Source organism: Dermochelys coriacea, chromosome 7 (assembly GCF_009764565.3).
Source record: "Dermochelys coriacea isolate rDerCor1 chromosome 7, rDerCor1.pri.v4, whole genome shotgun sequence".
NCBI classification, from domain to species: domain Eukaryota; kingdom Metazoa; phylum Chordata; order Testudines; family Dermochelyidae; genus Dermochelys; species Dermochelys coriacea.
In genome coordinates this window covers 84,030,724-84,052,905 of record NC_050074.1, presented here as the reverse complement: position 1 = coordinate 84,052,905, position 22,182 = coordinate 84,030,724, and the positions used below count along the sequence as shown (strand labels likewise).

Genomic DNA, 22,182 nt, shown 5'->3' with positions numbered 1-22,182 from the left:
TGAGCTGCTCAGTTACGATGACCTCACAACTGTTGGCATCAAACTCCCAAATCTTCCCGTATTCAAAGTAGTCACCATCTTCCATTATTTTCAATAGGCCTGAAACCAAACAGTCTTTAGTCAAGATGGCCACTATTCCATATGGTAAATAGGCCCAATGGCCTGTGATGGGATGTTAGATGGCGTGGGATCTGAGTTACTACCGAGAATTCTTTCCTGGGTATCTGGCTGGTGAATCTTGCCCACATGCTCAGGGTTCAGCTGATTGCCATATTTGGGGTCGGGAAGGAATTTTCCTTCAGGGCAGATTGGAAGGGGCCCTGGAGGTTTTTCGCCTTCCTCTGTAGCATGGGGCACGGGTCACTTTCTGGAGGATTCTCTGCACCTTGAAGTCTTTAAACCATGATTTGTGGACTTCAGTAGCTCAGACATAGGTGAGAGGTTTATTGCAGGAGTGGGTGGGTGAGATTCTGTGGCCTGCATTGTTCAGGAGGTCAGACTAGATGATCATAATCGTCCCTTCTGACCTTAATATCTATGAATCTATATGCAAAACTGCAGGAAAGCAAGGCTGCCCCTAGTGAAGATGACTGTCCTCTGCCATTGTCTTCAATGGAACTGAAGTCAAGGTGCCCTCAGGAAGATGTCTGCCATTCTGTGAGCGAGGGGCTGACCAGGAGTTATGAGGAGATGGGGGAATGTGAGAAGCAGGAGGGGACTGAGAATGTGCAGGGGAGAGTCTAGAAAGTTCAGGGAGATGTGGGGTGCATGAAGGTCTTGAATAGACAAGGGAAATCTGTGTGCAAGGAGGGAAACTGAGGGCTTGCAGAGGAATGTAGAATGCAAGTGGAGACTGGGAGGAGGGGAGGCTACTTGTGTCAAGGAGTTGGAGTGTTTGTGAATTTTTTTGAATTAGCCTTGTAACAAATCTCACATGGGTTGTGGTTGGGGAGAGCCTGTATGACTGTGTGACTGGATTTGGGGGGAGAGGAGTCTGCATATATGAACTGATCTTGGGGGGGGGGTATCAACAAGTGTTTATGTATTGGCTTGATTGTGAGGGCAAGTCTAGTGTGTGTGTGTGTGTGTGTGTGTGAGAGAGATATTTTGGGGGCACAGGCAGGAGTGTGTGTGATTTCTATAGGCAGGGGAAAAAGTGTGTGAGAGTGTTTCTGGTGGGGTAAACAGGAGTACGTAAGCAAGTGGGGTAAGAGTGTGTAAGAAGATGAAGGTGGGAAGAGTATACAGAACGAGGAGCGTGAGAAAGGAAAAGAGTGTTAGTGGGAGAAGGGAAGAGAGATTACTAAGTGGGAAGAAGAGAAAACCACATAAGAAAAGCAAAGTGGAGGGGCACAACGAAAATATATCAATTCTTGCACAATGTAGGAAAATGAGATGGAGGGGCAAAAAGACAGAGGGAAAACTAGTATAATAAATAGCAATAGAAAGGGAACGAACAGTAAAAGGGAAAAGAACAAATGAAAGGGAGATAAAGTAAGCTTTAAAAGACTTACTGAATAGAAAGAATTATATGCAAAACGATGCACTGAATAACCCAGTCTAAAAAGGGATGTGATTGAAATGAGCTGTGGGGACAGAAAGTAAGCTGGGGGAAGCCCTGTCTGTCTGTTCTGCTTTTCCCTGGCTTATCTTTTTTTTATGTTCAACGAAATCTGGACTTGGTCCCCATTCCCCAACTTTTTTTCCCTGTGGTTGCACTTGTGGGTGGAGAGGGTGGGAGAAGTGGTGATGAAAAGGCTGATGTGGGAGAGTCTTGCAGCAAGGAAAATGGATCTCTCTCCTGTGTCCTTGGCATTTGGGCTGCTCAGACTGGCTACAGGCATTGCCCTGAGGCCTTCTCAGATTGTATTACCTGAGCCTTCATGGAGGGGCATATATGCTTTGGTAAACCATCCCTGAAACCCCCTCCAAGGTAAACAACTATCCTGGTGTAAGAAAGGTTAAATTGCAGTTTGGGGAACCAGAGCCTGCTATCTCTGAGCTTCCTAACTAAGAATAAATCAACCAAGTCTGTAGCACATAGAATCATTCCAAACTTGCTTTCAGATCATTCCTATGCAATGCTTCCAGATCATGTGTCACTCAACTCATGCAGCAGTAGTGGTTAGGGGGCAGGAAGTTGTAAAAGGAGGAATCGGAGAAGGAAAGGAATTGTTTGATGGCTGGATGGGACTTGGTTTAAATGAAACCAGATGGTACCCAGGTAACAGATAGTTCCGTTTTAATATTTTACGTCACACTCCCTAGCCCCACATGATTTCTTTGTCAAGATTTTATGGCCCTCAAATGGGACAGTGCCTGGTGGAAAAGAGGTGGTCTGGAAGGAAAGTTCTTCCCCACCTTCTTCTTAAGCATCTGATGCCACCAATTGTTTGGAGGCAAGGCACTAGATTGTTCCCCTCACATCTGTGATGTATCTCTCAGCTGGAACCAAAGAGGACAGGCAGCTCTCTGCAGACCACTAGTGGTCCATGTGCTACTGCCTGGGAACCCCTGTCCTACAGGAGGTCTGTCTCTCCCTCTCTTACTCATCCTCACTGCCATTGCAAACAGCCTTTGTTGCCAGGGTCACATCATATGCTGGAGGGGGTGGGCACAATGAAGGAGGTCAAACAGCAGATTCCTTTGATCTATATGGCTTTCATGAAGTACCCACCTCTGGTTAGAGTACTCAACTGCCAGTTGGCAAGCTGGCTGCTTCAGTACCTGCCACCTATTGACACAGGGGAAGAGCTGCCTCGTGTGTACAGATAATGTACAGGAGTCCTATGTGATTAATATTTCTGAGCAATTGCACTCATATACAGTGTATGTAAGTGGGCTTGGGACCCCTCCCTGTTCTCTTCAAGGCCACAGCAGTATTTTGCATGTAATAATATTTGGCAAAAGTTCAAAGCCTGCCATCCACAGATAAATGCTACAGTACCTGTAATTATATGTTTTTCTTCTCTTTTCATTTCAGACTAAGTCAGAATTCACAGTTGAATTTTCTGTCAGTGACAGCCAGGGGGTAAGTGACTTTTTCATTTCATGATCTGAGACCGAAGAAGCATGGAATGAGACTGGGAGAGCACCGGCTGTTGAGGAGTTCACAGCCACTGCAATCCCAGCCTCTCCCTGAAAGGGGCATTATGAGTGAACAGGAGAGCACTGTAGGTCATGATGTAGAAATACAGATACAAGTCGTTTTTACCATTATATAAAAGCTGTGGAGCTGCAGGGAGTAGTGGAGAAGCACTGGCTCAGGAGATCTTGCAACTACAATGCTACCCCTCTTAGAAGGGGAGCTGTAAAGAGTGGAGTGGCTACTGGGGAATGGAGAAGTACTTTAGTCCCAGCATCTACTAGCAGGGGGCATTGTAAGTCCCATTGGACCTCTGGCTGTTGAGGATCTAAAGAGAATGGTGTACAGTAGCTGTGGCTCTAGGGGAGTGACAGCTGCTGAAATTTTAGTTCCTTCCTTCCTGGATCTTCAATTCTGCATCTGTCCCTTCTCTGAAATCCTTTGAAAATTAAGAAAATACCCAGTAGCCTAATGCCAGCTGTATGTTTTTATTCTTCTGGCCACAGGTGATCAAGGGGACAGTGAATATCCAAGTGGGAGATGTGAATGACAATGCTCCAAGGTTTCACAATCAGCCCTACAGTGTTCGCATTGCAGAGGTAGGAGCCTGGATTTCCTCTGGAGACCTTTTCCCTGGATACTTTTTCTTCTTATGGGCAGAGCTTGCCCATTTGTTTCAGTTAATTGTAAAAAGAGCAGAGCTTTCTGTCTAGCTCTGTGGTGATGGTGATGGCCCTCTGGGGTGTTTGGTCTCTTCCACCTGTCCTGTCGTTGGGGTTCAGTGAGGGATGAAATCCCTGAAAGTCTAGACCATTTGTTCCAATGGGTAGTAGCAGAGTGATAACGCTCCATAGGCAGAGTATATCTGTTGGGAAAAGGCAGGTGGAGGAGTGGGTTGTGAGTTCAAAGAAATGAAACACACACTCCATGTGGGGCTTTAACTCAGGAGCAAGCTTTGGGAAAGAGTGAAGATTGAAAGCAGCCCAAAATAGGAATCTGTTTTTTGCTTCTGCTTTCTTCTTGGGACAAAGGAAGAAGTGTCTCCATGGAGGCTATTTTGTGTAGAAGTAAATGTTCCCTCAAGCCTTTTTAGATTAGTGGCAAACTCTGGGAATGCTCTGCCTGAATGGCTCTGCCCTCTCAGCTATTTGGTCTCCTTGTAGACCTCTCCGTAGTGATGAGATTCTTCTCCTCGGGAGAAGACTGTTGTGCTCCTTCCAGGGTGGCTTGGCCATGCTGGCTGCTGGGAAGAAGATAGCTCCTATATGTGTCCCTAAACTTCTGTAAAGTTGTGTCAACTCAGTCAAGTAGCATGGTCAAGGAACTTCTCACTCTGGAGATTTCAGGCTGATTTCAGAGTTGCTGGGTACAGCCTAGCAGCCAGTTTTTAGTGAGGGAGAGGATGGAGACCGACAAGCTGCACCATGGCTGGTCCTAGTCTTAATCCAATGATTAACAGTTTTGAAATGGAGAAATGACTGATGGAGCCTTCTCCCTGTCTGATTCTGGGCCCTGCTATTCCCAGACTAGGGGAGCCCTCTCCCTGTCTGACCCCGGGCAGGCTCTTGTTATTCCTGAAGCATGCTTCTGTGTGCAGATAAGGGAGTTCATCAGTGTATGTGAAACTGAGCAGTCTTTCGCAAAAAGAAAAGGAGTACTTGTGGCACCTTAGAGACTAACAAATTTATTAGAGCATCCGATGAAGTGAGCTGTAGCTCACGAAAGCTTATGCTCTAATAAATTTGTTAGTCTCTAAGGTGCCACAAGTACTCCTTTTCTTTTTGCGAATACAGACTAACACGGCTGCTACTCTGAAACCTGAGCAGTCTTTGGTAATTGAGAAGTACAAATTATTGGATTACAAATGGTTGGTTAATATGCTGGCTGCAGGCTCCCTGCTGTGCTGGAGTTTGGATCTTTCACAGTCCCTCTGCTGTGTGGGTGAGTTTCCTTCAGTAGGCTGTTTGTGATAAATTGGCCTGGAGTTTGTCTCCCATTTGCTTTGTCTGCTTTTATGTGAAGTAAATAATCTGAAACACCCCTTTGAGAATGACAGTGCGTCAGAGGCATTTCTTTTCCTTTTTAAGTGTAAACTTAAAAAAAAAAAAAGTCAGCAATAGTTGTATAACCCAATTGCTGCTCCCTTTGTATGCCCAGACCTCTTGAAATGAATGAGGAGTGACTGGATCTCCATCCTGCAGATCTTCTGTACGGTGATATGTCTGAAGGGGAGGGTATTTTAGTTGGTCTGCAAAGTGTACTGGCAATCCATGTGAGAACTTCATGTCCTGTCTCCACAAAGCCACTCTAGGATATGGGAAAGGAGGAAATTGGCTTTTAGGTGACTTCACCTAAATCCTTGAACACAGACCCTTGTTTTCTATTGCTCTCCTTCTCTTTTCAAACTATTTCTCGATCTACAGAAGCAATGTACTTCCCCCTGGAACACTAGGTAAGACTAGAAGAGAATGTTCTCTCCTCCTTTTCCATCCCAACGTCACCCCATAAAACCTATTAAAATATTTTATGATGTGTATTAGAAAGAGGGCTCCCTCCTGGTCATGAAGAAATGAATGGAAACTGCATTTCTGTACCCATCTGGAATTGATGCTAGATTAAGCTCCTATATTTATATAGTTGGAGCAGCCATGCCATTTCTCCTCTCCCTTGTCACCTCCATCTTGAGAACTCAAATCATAAATTCAGATATATGGAAGGATGGAGATTTAACTTACTGTCATAGAGTATGGGGAAGAAGGAGGGCCAAGGTTCAGGAATGGATGTGAACGTTAAACTTGATTGGGGGGAAAAAAGCATTGTGGCAGCAGTGCTGGAAGAGACAAAAAAATAATCTGTCACACACTTTCTTTGCTGGCCTCTTCTGGATATGAGTCACCTGCTCTGCAGTGAGGCGTCTTTCAGCCCATCTTGCTAGTTTTGGTTGTAGTTAGCATCATGTTACCCACATCGGACCAACATTGAAACTTAGTTTTCAGAGCTCATGCTTTTTTGGAAATTGGCCTAATGTAATTAAGTGTTCATGTGCCAATTTGTAATCTCTATCCATGATCTTTAAGCAAGGACATGGATCAGAGGTAATGAGCCACATACTCATCATTCAGCCAGTGTGCTGAAAGCACTTCTGTTCTTCTATCAAGAGATAATATTTCCATGGTGACTTTTTAATGTGTGGTAAAGTACTGAGAAAAAGGGAGGGCGTGCTTCTTTGAATCCAATAGGGCCTTCTAAAGGTATCGGTATGCTAGAAAAGTCATTGCTATTGTTTGTCCTCTTTTCCTCCATAACACTGCTGGTGGAGTCACTTTTAGCTTATTATACTACAGGTTCTGGTGCCCCTGGGAAGCCACAGTCTGGCTTCAAGCTTACACTTTTTTGGAGGGTATTTTCATTTTGTAGTAACTTTGGGTTGGCAAGAACATGTCCTTCTTCCCACCACAGTATCACTTTACATTTTCTGAAGCCTGTCAGTTCATCCCTGTTCATGTGGGAATCCTGGGGGGAGGAGTCGCATGCCCACCTACTGGCCAAAACAGAGCAAGCAAGAGAGATGATAGCTTCTCATTTTTAAAGCAGACAGTTGAATGTGTTAATTAGCTGTGTGCTGCTACAATCACCAGGTGCTGAGTACCTAGAGCTGCCGTTAACTTCACAAGGAGGCGTACGTTCTGTTCACCTTGGAAAATCAGGCCCCTGGCACAAAAAGGTGGCTTTGCTTCATGCTAGGTACATTGCTTTGAAGTGCCCAATGTTCCACTGAAACAACTGTAGTTCCAAGGAATGTGGACACATAGTTGCCATGGGACACAGCTGTGGAGGGTATTAGCAAACTCCTCTCTATGATAATGCTTTTGATAAACAGTGAAGTTACTACTAGTCAGATGATCCCTGCCCTAAAGAGCTTATGATCCAAGTTTAAGACCAGGCATGAACAGACACAATGAACAAATGGGACTGGGAAGTTGGGGAGGAAGACTGGGCTAACAAATGCAAATGTGATTTCCCCTAGATTAGCTGTTGGCACACTTCGTAGATATTGAGGGTTTTCCCTGGTTCTATTCCTGTATTTATTTTGAGATAAATAAACATCTTGGTAGCAGTAGTCCCAGCTAAGAGATGGAGCAGCAGGGGAAGGGCTATTTAAGCCTACTACCACTGTATGGCAATAGAGAATTCAAAAATAATGTGCATAAATAATGGAACATGAAAAAAAAACCCCACCCTTTAAAGGTACTGCTTCTGAATAGGTATACCAGTGCCTTACAAAGCTCATTTGTTTCAGGAATGTAAATTATTTGGGCATGAGCCATGTAGTGCAGTTTGTGAGTGCATGTGAGTGAGGGAATGTGAGAGTGGGATTAGTGGGGAAGCAAATGCACCCCTTAACATTAAGCTCCGTGTGTTGTTCTGATTATTGGACCAGCAATCATGCCTCTTTGCCTTATGCTTCGGTACGGTGCCTGTGGCATTGTGGTCTTCAGTGCCTGTCATGTCTTAATTACATCATAGTCACCTGTTTGTAATAGCAGAGCAGGTGTGTGTGTTTGTGGAAGGAGGGGGGGGTCTCTCCCCCAACTCCTAACTATGCTGTTCCAGTGCAATTATCCATTTTATCTGGGCAAAAGGGCCTGCAATTCACTTGTCAAACTCTAATGAGGCAGCACGGATGCTTTCAAGTCTGTAAAGAAAGGGGAATCCAGCTAGAATTGGCAACTTAATTCACCAAGCTGGCCTTGACAGACCTCATTAAGTTCCCGTGTATTCATTTCAGGCTAATGGCTGTCATGCTGACTGCTGTTTGATTTGCTATAATAGACTTTTATGGTTTTCCAATTTGCTAAAACGTGTTTGCCCACGTCTGTGCCCCACAGTGCTTCGGTAGTACATTAGTTAGGCACCCACGTGCATGCCACACTGACCTTCAGGGTTTGTTCTCTAAGATGCATTTTTTCACTGTGTTCTCCTTGCCCCTACTACAGAGAATCATAGGGCTGGAAGGGACCTTGAGAAGTCATCAAGTCCAGCCCATTGTACTGAGGCAGAACCAAATAAACCTAGACTATCCCCGTTAGGTGCTTGTCCAGCTTGTTCATAAAAATCTCCAGTGACAGGGATTCCGCAACCTCCCCATGAAGCCTATTTCAGAGCTTAGCTACCTTTATAGTTGGAAAGTCTGTTCTAATATCTAACCTAAATCTTCCTTGCTGCAGATTAAGTCCCTTACTTCTTGTTCAACCTTCAGTGATCATAGATTCATAGATACTAAGGTCAGAAGGGACCATTCTGATCATCTAGTCCAACCTCCTGCACAGCGCAGGCCACAGAATGTCACCCACCCACTCCTATGAAAAACCTCACCCATGTCTGAGCTATTGAAGTCCTTAAATCATGGTTCAAAACTTCAAGGAGCAGAGAAGCCTCCCTCCAGTCAACCGTGCCACATGCTACAGAGGAAGGCAAAAAAACCTCCAGGGCCTCTCCAATCTGCCCTGGAGGAAAATTCCTTCCCGACCCCAAAAGAGGAGATCATGGAGAACAACTGATCATTGTAGTCTTTTTAAGAGCTCTGACCATATTTGAAGACTGTTATCAGGTCCCCCTTCCATCGTCTTTTTTCAAGACTAAACATGTGCAGTTTTTTAACCTTTCTTCATAGCTCAGGTTTTCTAAACTTTTTATCATGTTTGCTGGTCTTCTCTGGACTCTCTCCAATTTGTCCAAAAATTGTGGCTCCTAGAGTCGGACACAATACTCCAGATGATATCTCACTAGTGCTAAGTAGAGCAGGACAGTTACCTTCTGTATTTTACATACAACACTCTTGTTAATACACCCCGGAATGATATTAGCCTTTTTCGCAGCTATGTCACATTACTGACTCATATTAAGTTTGTGATCCTGTATAACCCACAGATCCTTTTCAGCAATACTACTAACAATCAGTTATTCCCTTTTTGTAGTTGGGCATTAGTTTTCCTTCCTAAGTGTAGTACTTTTCACTTGTTTTTATTTAATTTCATTGTGTTGAAATCAGACCAATTATCCAATTTATCAAGATCATTTCGAATTCTAACCTTGTCCTCCAAAGTGCTTGCAACCCCTCCCACTTGGTGTCATGGGCAGATTTTATAAGCATCCTCTCCACTCCATTATCCAAGTCATTAATGAAAATATTGAATAGTACCACCTGCCCCAGGACTGATTCCTGTGGGATCCCACTATATGCATCATCCCAGTGAACCACTGATAACTACTCTGAGTATGGTCTTTCAACCAGTTGTGCACTCACTTTAGAGAAGTTTCATAATCTCTTCCTTCCCCCCCCCTGTATTTCTGTTTCCACTTTTCCCAGAATCTGGATTTTAAATAAAAAATGTATAATGCTGAGATCCTCCTCTGCCTATTCTGTGTTGTCTGGAAATAGACATGGAGCATCAGTAAATGCCAGAAACCCAGTTTCATGCAGATCTAGCCAAGCTTTGGGATTGTCCAGACTCTGGTGGGGAATAGTGGATGTTCCTGGATCTGAAAACTCTTGTGTATCTTTAAATGTAAGCTAGCCATCTATCTCTTCATTGTACATAACATGTAGGAAAATAAGTCTGGTAAGCCAGCCTGACGTGGTATAATGATTCTATGTAAAACAAGCTAACAAAGACAGAACAGAACCAACATTTATTTCTAGATTCTGGTCCTGGTATGGTACAAAGCTAGACACAGAATATTTCCTGTAGGTACATCAAAGCCTCTCCAGTTCAGTCTGCATATATGTAACTTTCAGGGGCAGGTGCCTCCCCATTCACTGGGTTATGTATCACATTCATGATGGGAGCCAACACCATAAAATAGTGTGGTTCTGCACACCCAGATTTTGTGGCTATTAACTCCATATGTATTCACTATCAACAAGATTAAGTCTTCGGTCCTGCAGGTTCCATGCATAACATCTGTACGTGGTGAGCTAACTGGTTCAATAGAGAGCATGGTTAAACCACAGTAGCTCTGGTAGCCCTTAGCACAAGGCATTGGCCTATATTCTGATTTCCTGTAGAGCCAATTAGTGCTCTTAATTTCCCACTGTCCGGAACCACTCTTACCTTGCTAAGTTTGGCATGGTTCTCTATAATCACTAGGGAACTGAGAGTCCTGACTGGATGACAGAAATGTCAGTTGACTGTTTCCTTCCTGGCTGAACCTTCCATGAGGTCTTTTCCAACAGGGATTTTCTCTTCTGTAGCAGCAGTTTCCTCATCTTCTTCTTTAACATAAAAACATAAGAATGGCCATACTAGGTCAGACCAAAAGTCCATCTAGCCCAGTATCCTGTCTGCCGACAGTGGCCAATGTCAGGTGCCCCAGATGGAATGAACAGAGCAGTCATTCTTTGTCGCCCATTCCCTGCTCTGGCAAACAGAAGCTACGGGCATCATCACTGCCCATCCTAGCTAATAGCCTTTGATGAACCTATCCTCCATGAATTTATTTAGTTCTTTTTTGAACCCTGTTATAGTCTTGGCCTTCACAACATCCTCTGGCAAAGAGTTCCACAGGTTGAATGTGCGTTGTGTGAAAAAAATACTTTATTTTGTTTGTTTTTTAAACCTGTTGCCTATTAATTTCATTTGGTGACCCCTAGTTCTTGTGTTATGAGAAGGAGCAAATAACACTTCCTTATTTACTATCTCCACACCAGTCATAATTTTGTAAACCTCTTTCATATCCCCACTTAGTCGTCGTCTTTCCAAGATAAGATAAGTCCCAGTCTTATTAATCTCTCCTCCTATCGCAGCCGTTCCATACCCCTAATCATTTTTGTTGCCCTTTTCTGAACCTTTTCCAATTCCAATATATCTTTTTGAGATGGGGACGACCACATCTGCATGCAGTATTCAAGAGTGGGCATACCATGGATTTATATAGAGGCAATATGATATTTTATGTCTTATTACCTATCCCTTTCTTAACGATTCCCAATATTCTGTTCGCTTTTTTGACTGCCGCTGCACACTGAATGTTGGATGTTTTCAGAGAACTTATCCACAATGACTCCAAGATCTCTTTCTTGAGTGGTAACTACTAATTTAGACCATTTTATATGTATAGTTGGAATTATGTTTTCCAATGTGCATTTCTTTGCATTTATTAACATTGAATTTCATCTGCCACTTTGTTGCCCAGTCACCCAGTTTTGAGAAATCCTCTTGTAGCTCTTCACAGTCTGCCTGGGACTTAACTATCTTGAGTAGTTTTGTATCATCTGCAAATTTTGCCACCTCACTGTTTACCCCTTTTTCCAGATTATTTAAGAATATGTTGACTCGGACTGGACCCAGTACAGACGCCCGGGGGACATCACTGGTTACCGCTCTCCATTCTGAAAACTGACCATTTATTCCTACCCTTCGTTTCTTATCTTTTAACCAGTTACCAATCCATGAGAGGACTTTCCCTCTTATCCCATGACTGCTTACTTTACTTAAGAGCTTTTGGTGAGGGACCTTGTCAGAGGCTTTCTAAAAATCTAAATACACTATATCCACTGGATCCCCCTTGTCCACATGCCTGTTGACCCCCTCAGAGAATTCTAGTAGATTGGTGAGGCATGATTTCCCTTTACAAAAACTATGACTCTTCCCCAACAAATTATGTGCATCTGTGTCTGACAATTTTGTTCTTTACTATAGTTTCAACCAGTTCGCCCAGTACTGAAATCAGGCTTACCAGCCTGTTATTACCGGGATCACCTCAGAAGCCCTTTTAAAAAATTGGTGTCACATTAGCTATCCTCTAGTCATTTTGGTACAAGGTTGATTTAAATGACCACAGATAGTAGCCCTGCAATTTCACATTTGAGGTCCTTCAGAACTCTTAGGTGAATACCATCTATCTGTTCCTGATGACTTATTATTGTTTAGTTTATCAATTTGTTACAAAACCTCCTCTAATGACACCTCAATCTGGGACATTTCCTCAGATTTGTCACCTAAAAAGAATGGCTTAGGTTTGGGAATCTTCCTCGCATTCGCAACTGGAAAGACAGATGCAAAGAATTCATTTAGTTTCTCTGCAATGGCCTTATCTTCCTGGAGTGCTCCTTTAGCATCTCGATTGTCCAGTGGCCCCACTGGTTGTTTAGCAGGTGAAAGTCCTTTGTCCATCCCCTCCCACAAATCAAAATTCCTAGAGATTTTGGCCGAGTCTCTCAATGTTGCTAATGGTACCAGCCTCTCTCTCTCTGTGTGTGTGTGTGTGTGTGTGTGTGTGTGTGTGTGTGTGCGTGCATAAGTTTATTGTGATGTCATGTGTGACAACAGCAAAGAATGTTCTGCTGCAACATTCTTGCCTTACCTTCCGTCTGCCAACTTGCTTGATTGACAACAGCTGGTGAACCAAGGAGCTACTGATAGACACATACTAACCATCTGTCAACAACTTCTTGAATCAGCTATTTCCACAGGTTTTAGAAAAGAGGATGGGTTTTTAAAAAAAGGAAATCTGCAGATTCATTTCTTGCTCATTAGATCACACATTGTAGGTTGGTGCCTCCTTAGGAGTTCTAGAAACTGGTGGGGACTAGCATTGCAACAGTCAGTTTTCAACGTTCCATTTTGATTTGACTGTGGGCATCTTTCAGTTCTTCTTCTGCTTCAGGGTTTTAAGTTCCTTGGAGGCAGGTTTAGATTATTTTATTTTTTTGCAGACTACTATGAGTCTGCTATATTCTGTTATTTAACACAATGGATAATTTTTAGAGTAATGTGTATTATTGGGTTACATCTTCTGGCATAAGATTGTCTTCTCAGTCACGCTTTCGGTGCCAGACTGCCACTTAGTACCTCAACGGCCCATGAGATGACACACCAAAAAAAGTACCTGTAACTTGACAGGGCATATTAATTTATACTAGGGCTTTGTTTACAGCACAAGAATGAGGCTTCCACTGCATCTATAACCATCTGCCTATTGATCTGTGAGAGAGAGGAGCAGAGGCCAATAAATCATCTCCAAACTTCTCCACTGCTGGAGTGAGCCATTCAGCTGCCAGTGCCTCTGGGCTACAGAATCTAAATATCTCTCATCCAGTCTAAAGGGCATTTTGTGGGCTAAGGTTCTTTGACCTTTCCCTCCTGTTAGTATGGTGGGGAGGTAATGAGAAAACTCCTCTAAACATCAGATAGGTGACATCATTTAGAAATCTGCCACCTTTGGCTTTGTAGCCCCGTGACTTTTGTCTGCAGCAGTTTAGCATATTAAAAAGCATCAGGCATAAGAAGGGATGTGTGTATGTGGTGTGAGCCTGCATGCATATGTGGTTTCCAGTTAAAAAAAAAAAACAAAAAACAAAACAACCACCCAGTATCTGCATTGTAAGCAGCAAGTCTTTCCACTATCAACTCGCTAGTCTGTATTCTAGCCTTTACTGTACAGACATCTTTGCAGACTTGAACCATCTACTGTATCTGTCTCATTCAAAGCAAATAAATAAGAACAAACTCCAGTATGAGACAGAGCTGGAAGAAAAGGAAAACTCCAGCCTGCTTTTACAGATAGAAACATAGCCGAAGGAAGTTTCTGCAAAGTACAGCCCTGCCTCTGCAGCCACAGACCATCTTGTCAGTGTTGTGTCCCCTGACTGTGGCTTTGATTGCCACTTTATTTTAGTTGGGAATGTGGTGAGGGTGCAATCACTTGCCATTTACAGCAGTTATTGCTGTTCAAGCAAAAGCCTCTGGGAATGAAACTTCACAAGCCTGGGGTTACCATTTTCATTGTATTGATGCTGCTGAAGCAGCGCGTTCTCTCTCTCTCTCTCTCTCTCTTTTTTAAAAATTGGGTGGAAAGGTGTGCTGCTGCCCAGAGTGGGGGCTGCAGGAAAGGGTCATCATCACACTGCCTTACCTGGAATGCGATAGTTGTAGGAGAGGGTGGGGAGCAAAAAAACCAAAGTCCCAGATGTAATTAAAATGATTATTTTATTTTAATGGTAATAATGTTAGTAATTACATCAGTTTCCCAGCCAATCCTGCCGAGGAGTCTTTGGAGACCCATGCAATTCTATTGCAATGGCTACAAGGCCTGATGCTGTGAATATGAAGAAGTTGGAATGAGTGTGAACTTCTAGTTCAGACACATTAGTAATTCTCTTACACACTCCAGGCCACCTTTGATTATTTTTTTCTTTAAATAAAAAACCTTTAAATTGAAGGAGATGAAAAAGCTCTGATAGGACAGATATTCCTGCTACTCTGTAGAGCTGTCAGTAATCAGTGCTGGCCGTTTTCCTCTCTCTTTTCCGTTTTTATGCCTGCTTGCCGCCTTCTTCTCTATCGACTCTTTTTTGCTTCTGTGTATTTTTTAGAGCTGCACAAATAACTGGCCGTGAATAATTTATCTGGAAATCTATTCTCCTCCCCCTGGCCCTGCCCCGCTCACAGGATACTTGTAAGCAGATCAAGATTTCCTTAGATGTACTTAGTATGCAAAATTATCTGATGGACGTTTTTAAAACTTTCTGGATTGATCACAAACAGTGCTGTGGAATATTCACTATTCAGACTGGGTTGGTTAATTACGATTGGTCAGAAATCATATGGTTCTGTTTCTTGGATTAGTATGCAAGCACTTCCAGCACAAATACTCCCTTATGTGAATATAAACTTTGGTTTTTCAATTACTCATCTTGTAACTTTGTAATTCACTTTCTGCAAACACCGATCCCAGTAACAGTCAATGATACAAATGTCCATGGGAAGTGAACACCAAAGAAGGATGCAAGCACAGCCTGAGAGAATGAGTTTAAACATTCAAAAGAATAGTCATTGGAAAATATTTTTTGTAGAATCCACCCAACTCTAGCATATTATTTAAAATATAATAATCACTGCTCAATTATGCAGGGATTTAAAAGCCCAAAGATGAGGGAAAGACATTTGTTCACTGGTCAGGCATATGAATCTCTCTGTTTTCATGTCACTTTCTTTATGGGAGAGTGAATTTAGTTCTGGTAATAAGTGCCAGAGTGAAAGCCCTAAAAACTGATTTCCTCCATGACAGCATGTTCTTCAACCCTGACCTAGTGCTGAGAGAGGAGGCCTGTTGGTTTACTACTGAGAATGCAGTTGCAGTGTTGTCTTGTTTGGGTACGGACACCTCTCCCCGAGGAACTAAACTGAGCCCTTGTGTTCGTTTTACACAAAGGCTACTGAACAGGGACTGGAAGGTGATAACTTTTGGACTTCAGAACTAGTGCCATCCCACTGAAAGAGCTTGTATCCCTTTACGAGCCCCTGTAACATGCACAAATCCTTGGTGGTCTAGAGACTTGATGAGTTTTTGTATCATTAGATCTGTTGTGTCATATAACGTACTGAGTTCCTGTATCACTAGAAATTCCAGGTTCAAAGGTTCTGTGACTTGCTAACATTGTTGACAGAAATGTGTCCTCACTGTTGCCTTTAAAATGTTGTTTGAATTTTTAGTGCCCATGGAAATGAGGAACTGCATTAGCTGGACATGCTCTATGCAGGCTTTAGTTTTGACAGCACTTTTTAATCCTGGCCTGCAATTCTTCATACTATTTTAGTTCTAGGAACTCTCAGAGCTCTACAAAAATAGTTCAGTTCTGACCTGCAACACTGTTACTTCAGTCATAAATCTCTTTTAGCAGAGACTGCCAGTCCTGCCAAATTTTGTCACTGTGAAATGTTTTTGGGATGCAAACATGGGAAAAGTTATAATTTGAGAGGATAATTCTGCATAATAAATACTAGAAAGCGGGACAGTTTGGAGTTTTATAAACTTTACACAGAGAGATGTTTGCACAGGTTATGGAATTATTTTTACAGCACGCAGTCTGACACATTGAAAGTCCCAGAGAGGGCTGGAAGAAATCGGATTGCATGCAGAAATCTAGGGAGATCAGCCACTAGCTCTTGTTTCTTGTGATGGGGTGTTCACCCCACACCAACCCTCAAGGGGTTAAGGTGGTTCACAAGGGACCAATTAACCTTACAGGCTGCACCTGTGCAGGATGGGGAGGAGTCAGGCTTGATTGATAAAGTTAATTGATGATGAAGCCCAGATGGGCAACAGCTGGCTGAGCTTGTATAAAACCAGGAAGTTTTCAGCAGAAAGGGGCTGTTGGGAGAGAGTCTGCAGTCACTGTTTTGATACAGACAAATGGATAGGAATAAACCCCAGGGGGAACAAAATTCCTGGAATCCTAGCTCTGTGGGAAGGGTTTACTCAGAGGAGTTTTGCAGAAGAGAGCCTGTGGAAGGCAGAGTAGGAAAAAGCCCAGAGAAAAAGCAGAAAGGTTTGAGACTATTTAGACCTTGGTTGCTGCTGATCAGGTCCCAGGACTAGAATCCAAAGTAGCGGGTGTGCCTGGGATCCTTTACCAGCCACTGAGAAAGTGGCACAGACCAGGAAATGCCAAGGAGGACTGCCTGGAATGGCATACAGACAGTTGGTCCAGAGGGACTTTGATACCCCAGAAGGGAAAACTATATATTGACTAGGCTGGAGGGCTGAGTCAAAAACAGAAAGCACCCTGAATTATGGAGAGCGAAAGGGCCATGGCGTAAGCAAGCATTGGAAGGAGGTACTAGACCAGATGAAGGCAGAAATATTTGTGAGCTGCCAGTGCTGTGGCACTTGCTCATTGAATTCACTTGTACTGCTGTGTGGGAACTTTAAGAGTGCAGTCAGCAGAATCTCCCTGTTGTGCCAGAAATGAAGGTAATAGAGCATCCTCTAGGAAGATGCTGGATTCCACTAGACCTCCCCATCCCCAGTGCACACTCTAGATAGGAGTGTCTTGCATGGACCTTAAGGGTAACAGTTTGTGCTGCCCCATACAACCATACCTAGAGTCCCTGGGTTTGAGTGCTGAACTCTTATGCTAGTTTTATACTGGTGAAACGTGAACAATTCCAGTGTGCTTACTCTGGAATAAAGCCCACATAGTGAAGTGAAGAGCAAGACTCTTTCAACTGGATTCAAACTGCTGTCAGTGGGAGAGTCCTTCAACCTAAGTACTGCTCTCTTCCAACTCACAGATTTAGTTTCCAAAAATGTCCTGACACTCTGGTAGGCAGTTTGTAGTTCTGCAGTCTGTTTTGTAGTTCAGATTCATGGTTGACTCCATTTTTGATATTGTCTGATTCCCCTGACACAGCTGGTTTTTGACACTCTAGGCGATTGCCCGTGCCATCCATAGACTGGCCTTAAAGCTTTATCAGACAGAGTGAGCCTAAAGGAGGCATTGTCTTTAGATGATTTACAGTGCGCACCTATAGTGTTAGGGGAATAATTTACTATGTCTAAGGTGTGTGGACTGTATGTGAGAGAGCAAACTGGGAGCTGTGTGCACACAGTGTCAGGACAAGGAGTTTATTTAGATTTTAGTGCCCTCAAACCCTCTAAAAATGCTGTTGGTTTGGAAAGTGTGTGTTAGTCTTAGTTTTGTGATTGCTGCACTTGGGCAGATGATGGAAAGAATCTCTGCTTATATTTTGTGAAAGGAGGTGGAGAGCACAAAGTATGGCTAAAAGTATATCACACTGTATTGACATATTTTGGGTGTGCTGGGAGGCAAGAAGTTGACTGTTGAGTACACTTGATGGATGTGCATGTGTGTGAGACAGACAGACAATGTAATTACATGCCTGGTCCAGCATTATTGTTTTGATAAAATATTTCCACATCTTGCCTAAAGCTCCCTGACCCACGTAGGCTTTTGTGCTTCACGGCTTGGAAATCCTCATTGAGCAGTGCTGCTTCAGTCTGGCCAGTTCTGGAAACCAATGGAAGTACCCCACTCTCGGTTGCCTGGGATGCATGTAGGAAGACAGGACAGTGATGGATTCCACTCGTCCTCACAGGAGCTCCACATTGTGCCATGTCCCCATTTCACAGAAGTTTAACAATTCCCTGCAGCAAGTGAATGTTAGACATTGCCAGTGCCATGTGCCATCCATTCAGAATGCGTGTAAATTTTAGACTTATCATGGATTTAGATTCATTTGAGTATTTTGTTTGCACCAGGCCTTGGGGCTTTTTTTATTCTATATACTGCTGCTGTGTTGTTTTTAATTTGTATGTATTTTTGCTGGGTTTAAATTTCAGCTCCTATTAGCTCTGACAGGTTAATTTGGGGGCAAAACAACAGGCTAGATTTACATCTTTTTCTCTCAGACACTGGAAGAGCTGGTCACAATGGGCCCACTTTGATGTGTTTTTTGGGCACCAAGCTCTCCTCCTTCCTAGCTGGTGGAATGGTAATCATTTATTTGATTTCTTAGCAACCTTTAATTACTTCTCAACTTTGTACAGCAAACTAGTGGCAGTGTGAGGCATGCCATGAGAAGGATGTGCTTTCCTTTAATAACTTTAAATGGAAGCATCATGTCCATCTGTGAAAAAGCCATCTCTTAGCTAGATAATGTCTTTGAGAAGGTTTCATTTGATCTGTAATCACTAGGTAGAATATAATATCTCAGAAAGAAGCAACATTCACAGCTCCCCTCACCCCACCAGATTGTGTATGATTCGTGGAGACTGGTCAATTTCTGTACTGCCCTGATTGTTTGAACCCTAAAATGTGTCTTTACATTTGAAAAATTGTAAAAGTCAGAGTTCTGCCAGTCGAGGCAAGGCAAGATCCCTTTCATAGGTTTATTGAGAGATTGTGCTATTGACCACATCCTAGCCCCACTTCTCCCAGGTCTCATATGCGTGCACACACAGACATTGAAAAAAAGAGCAAACAGAATCCAGCAAGTATAAATAGGGAGCACAGAACCTGAATAATGCAGAAATCAGCAGGCTGAGTTTACTCTGACGTACCTCCCGATTTGGGAAAGGTGTTATGCTGAGTGTGCTGGCAGAAAGGGTGACACTTGGCTGTAGAGTTGAACTTTAAATATTCACAAATATCCATTTTCACAACAAACAAATTTCACTGTTTGCATAAGCAAAGAGAAGTTCGTGAGGTGCTTTGGGTTTGCTGACTTCCGGTTGATGGAGGTTCTCCGAGATGAAAGGCTATTGTTCTAAGACCAGAACCTAGCTTTGGCCTTCAATTTCTCCTCCCCTGGCAGATGAACATAAGTAAAAGGGGTTACACAGGTGTAAACAAATGCAGAATTTGGCCCAAAGGATTCTGCACTGTTCTTGTCAGACATATGTGCACCCGCTCAGTTTGCAATAGGATCCAAATGTTAAAACCTCTGAAGTGGGTAAGTAGTTTCTTAAAAATGTGGTGAGTTGTGCCACACAGAGAAAAGAATAAATGGGGGAATTTTCGTGATGGGGATGGATACTGGAGGGCAGGAAGGTCTTTCACAAGATTCAGAGGTTATCAAATATCCCTGCTCCATCGCTTGAGTCCTGTTGTCTATATAAGAAGCTCTGGCAAGGTAGAGTGCCTGGCAAGTCTGAGAATTTCCGGCCCCTGAATATTGTTGCCATATAGGTTTTCTTGTCTCTCTTGGTGGTGCATGTGCTAATAAATCATAGCAGAAACTTCAAAACCTTTCTGGAGACTTACCCCTCCCCGAATGAACTATTTCCTCAAAATCAGAGGATAAAAATTCTCCACCTCTGGGAGTCCTGCCATTTTTCCCAGTTCACTGGCATATACAAGATCCTGACTCTTTAAAACATGTGCCCAAGAAGTGAAATGAGAAATGCAACAGAAACTACTGGGGCGGAAAACTCCAAATGGCGTGGAAGTAATGTCTAAAGTGCGCTGGAGATTACAGTCATTTCCATGAGACAACGCTTTGTGTGGGGAGGGATACTGTAGCAAAAGAGGAGGGAAAAACAAGCTAAAAATTAAAAATAATCATTCCATTCCAACCAACGTAGATCCCCTGGGGTGGATTAAGGGGGACAGAGAAAGAAAGGGGAGAAAACGGCAGATTTAGATGTCAAGGAGAGGAGTATGTGGGGCAGCAGATAATTCTATGCATCTGCATTGAAGCTGTCACCTTGGGAAAATAAGATTCGTAGAGCCAAAGGAATCATTTCAGGGCAGAATAAGAAAAACTATACCCAGAAGAATTCTTCAAACAATGCACACCTGAAAGAGAGAGGGGAAAGGTGAGAGATGAACCTGGATAAACAGGCAGTCATCCCTCTAGCATTAGCACAGTGAAGATGAACACGCTTTCCAAGCCCCTCATCCGCAGTACATATATACTCCATATTAATCATTGCACATAAAGCTAGCCCCAATTCTTCCCTCTTATTGGCTTCCAAAGTTGTGACCATTCTTCTTCTTCTCCACTTTAATCTTCTTGAGACATTGCTCACGACTCTGAACACTTTTTTGTTTTTTGGGGGTCGCAGTAAGCAAGAGAGAGGGGAAAAAAGTAGTAGAAAGTTAAACACTAAAAGTCACCCAAAGTATAGCTCCTTTCAGTTCCTGGGAAAAACGATGTCTGTCTTTTCAAGACCCACCTGAATTCATGGGAAACCTGTGAGCTTGGCATCACCACTTATTTCTAGCAATGATGGCTTCTCAGCAGCCCTCAGCCCAACTGGAAGCAAATCATTCTTGTTAAGACCTTGGTTTTGGAGCCTGGTGATAGCCTGTGGTATTGACACTTTCCATGAGTGAATACAGGCTAGTTCAAGCCCATGAGTGAATACAGGCTAGTTCAAGATGTTGCAGACCACACAGCACCAAGGAGGACATCTCTAGTCTAGAAAAGGATGGAGATGGAGTGACGAAGTAACGGAGAAGTGCTGTTGGCTGTTAGTTTTGGTTTTACATATTTGCTCTGCACCGTTTATAGCATGCTCCTAGTAGCTTGAAAAATGAAATATCTTTTGCTACCAGTTGTCCTTTTTTTCTGATCAGTAAACATTGATTCCTTGCACTGCAATTTCTAATGAAATGACATGGTTCCTTTTTGTTTTTCTCTTTTTGTGTATTGGCATCAGCAGTTATGTCCATAGGTGTGCGGCTCACTCTGGAAATTTGGTTTGCTTGTTAACAGTTTGTTGCAAATCAGGCAGCAGGGGGAGCTCACATGGTGTGGAACACCAAAGAACATTACCCCAAAAAAATCTTTTGCCAGTTATATGATTTATTCTTATAGAAACAGATACTTTGGGGATATCTTTTCAGGCTTGGGGCCTAGATTGGTTGCACACAATATGCGTGTGCATACACTCTTGACACAGAACTCTGTGAATTAAACAGACACTTGGATATGGAGATCAATACCTGGTCTATGTACATGCAGATATATGGTTGTCATGGGTCTATATTTTGCAGGCATAACTTCGGTATCAAGTTTTGAACATTTAACCTTTGAATGTACAGAATACTTGAAACCATTATTATTGGGTAGATCAAATTTGGGACCATATTGCTTTGAGTGCCCATTCAGAATGCTTTACAGAAGATCAACCACCACCTCTTAAATATGCATCCATATCCTTTTAAAACTTTCCGTTGTGGTGATCTTCCTTAGGCAAGAAGGGCAAGGTAACTCCTTTATATCAACATCACACCTACAAGGGGAAGGAGATTTATTGCAGCACAGCAGCAGGTGATCCCCATCATTTCCAGGGTGAAGTATGATTGATTGTGTGGTGTTCCCATTTGGCTGTCTAAAAAGATGGAGATCTGACCTGAAAACCAAACCTTGAACTAGATTTGCTTGGGCCTGCCCCTCTTTAACACATTTGTACTTAAACTATTGATTTTGTTTTTAAACACTCCCCCTTCTGCTACTTGTCCCTTCAATATTCCCACTATCTAGAGTTCTACCCCTTTAATTATGAATTCTGTGAACATATGTACAGTGCCTTTCATCTTAGGAGATCAAAGTTCATTACAAATATTAATGAATTGAGCCTCACAACAGTCTTTTGAGGTGGGTACATATTATCCCCATTATATAGGGACACAGTGAGGTTAAGGCCAAAAACTTCTAAAGGATCTATAATTTTAGGGTGCCATAATTCTTAGGTGGCTGACTTGAGACACTTTCCTCACTTTCAGTGTGGCTTAAGCACTCACAACTTAAATTGACTTTAACCAGAGTTGTGGTGAAAATCAG

The 22,182-nt window shown here is 42.9% G+C and overlaps 1 protein-coding gene across 2 annotated transcripts in view; it reads left to right on the top strand.

Moving 5' to 3' along the window:
• Positions 1-22,182, top strand: part of CDH23 (cadherin related 23) — a 555,581-nt gene that overhangs the window by 148,463 nt on the left and 384,936 nt on the right. For both annotated transcript variants that reach the window (XM_043519492.1, XM_038408394.2), the window contains 2 exons: positions 2,984-3,031; positions 3,592-3,684. In XM_043519492.1, coding sequence (XP_043375427.1) covers positions 2,984-3,031; positions 3,592-3,684 — 141 coding nt within the window. The remainder of the gene's footprint in view (positions 1-2,983; positions 3,032-3,591; positions 3,685-22,182) is intronic.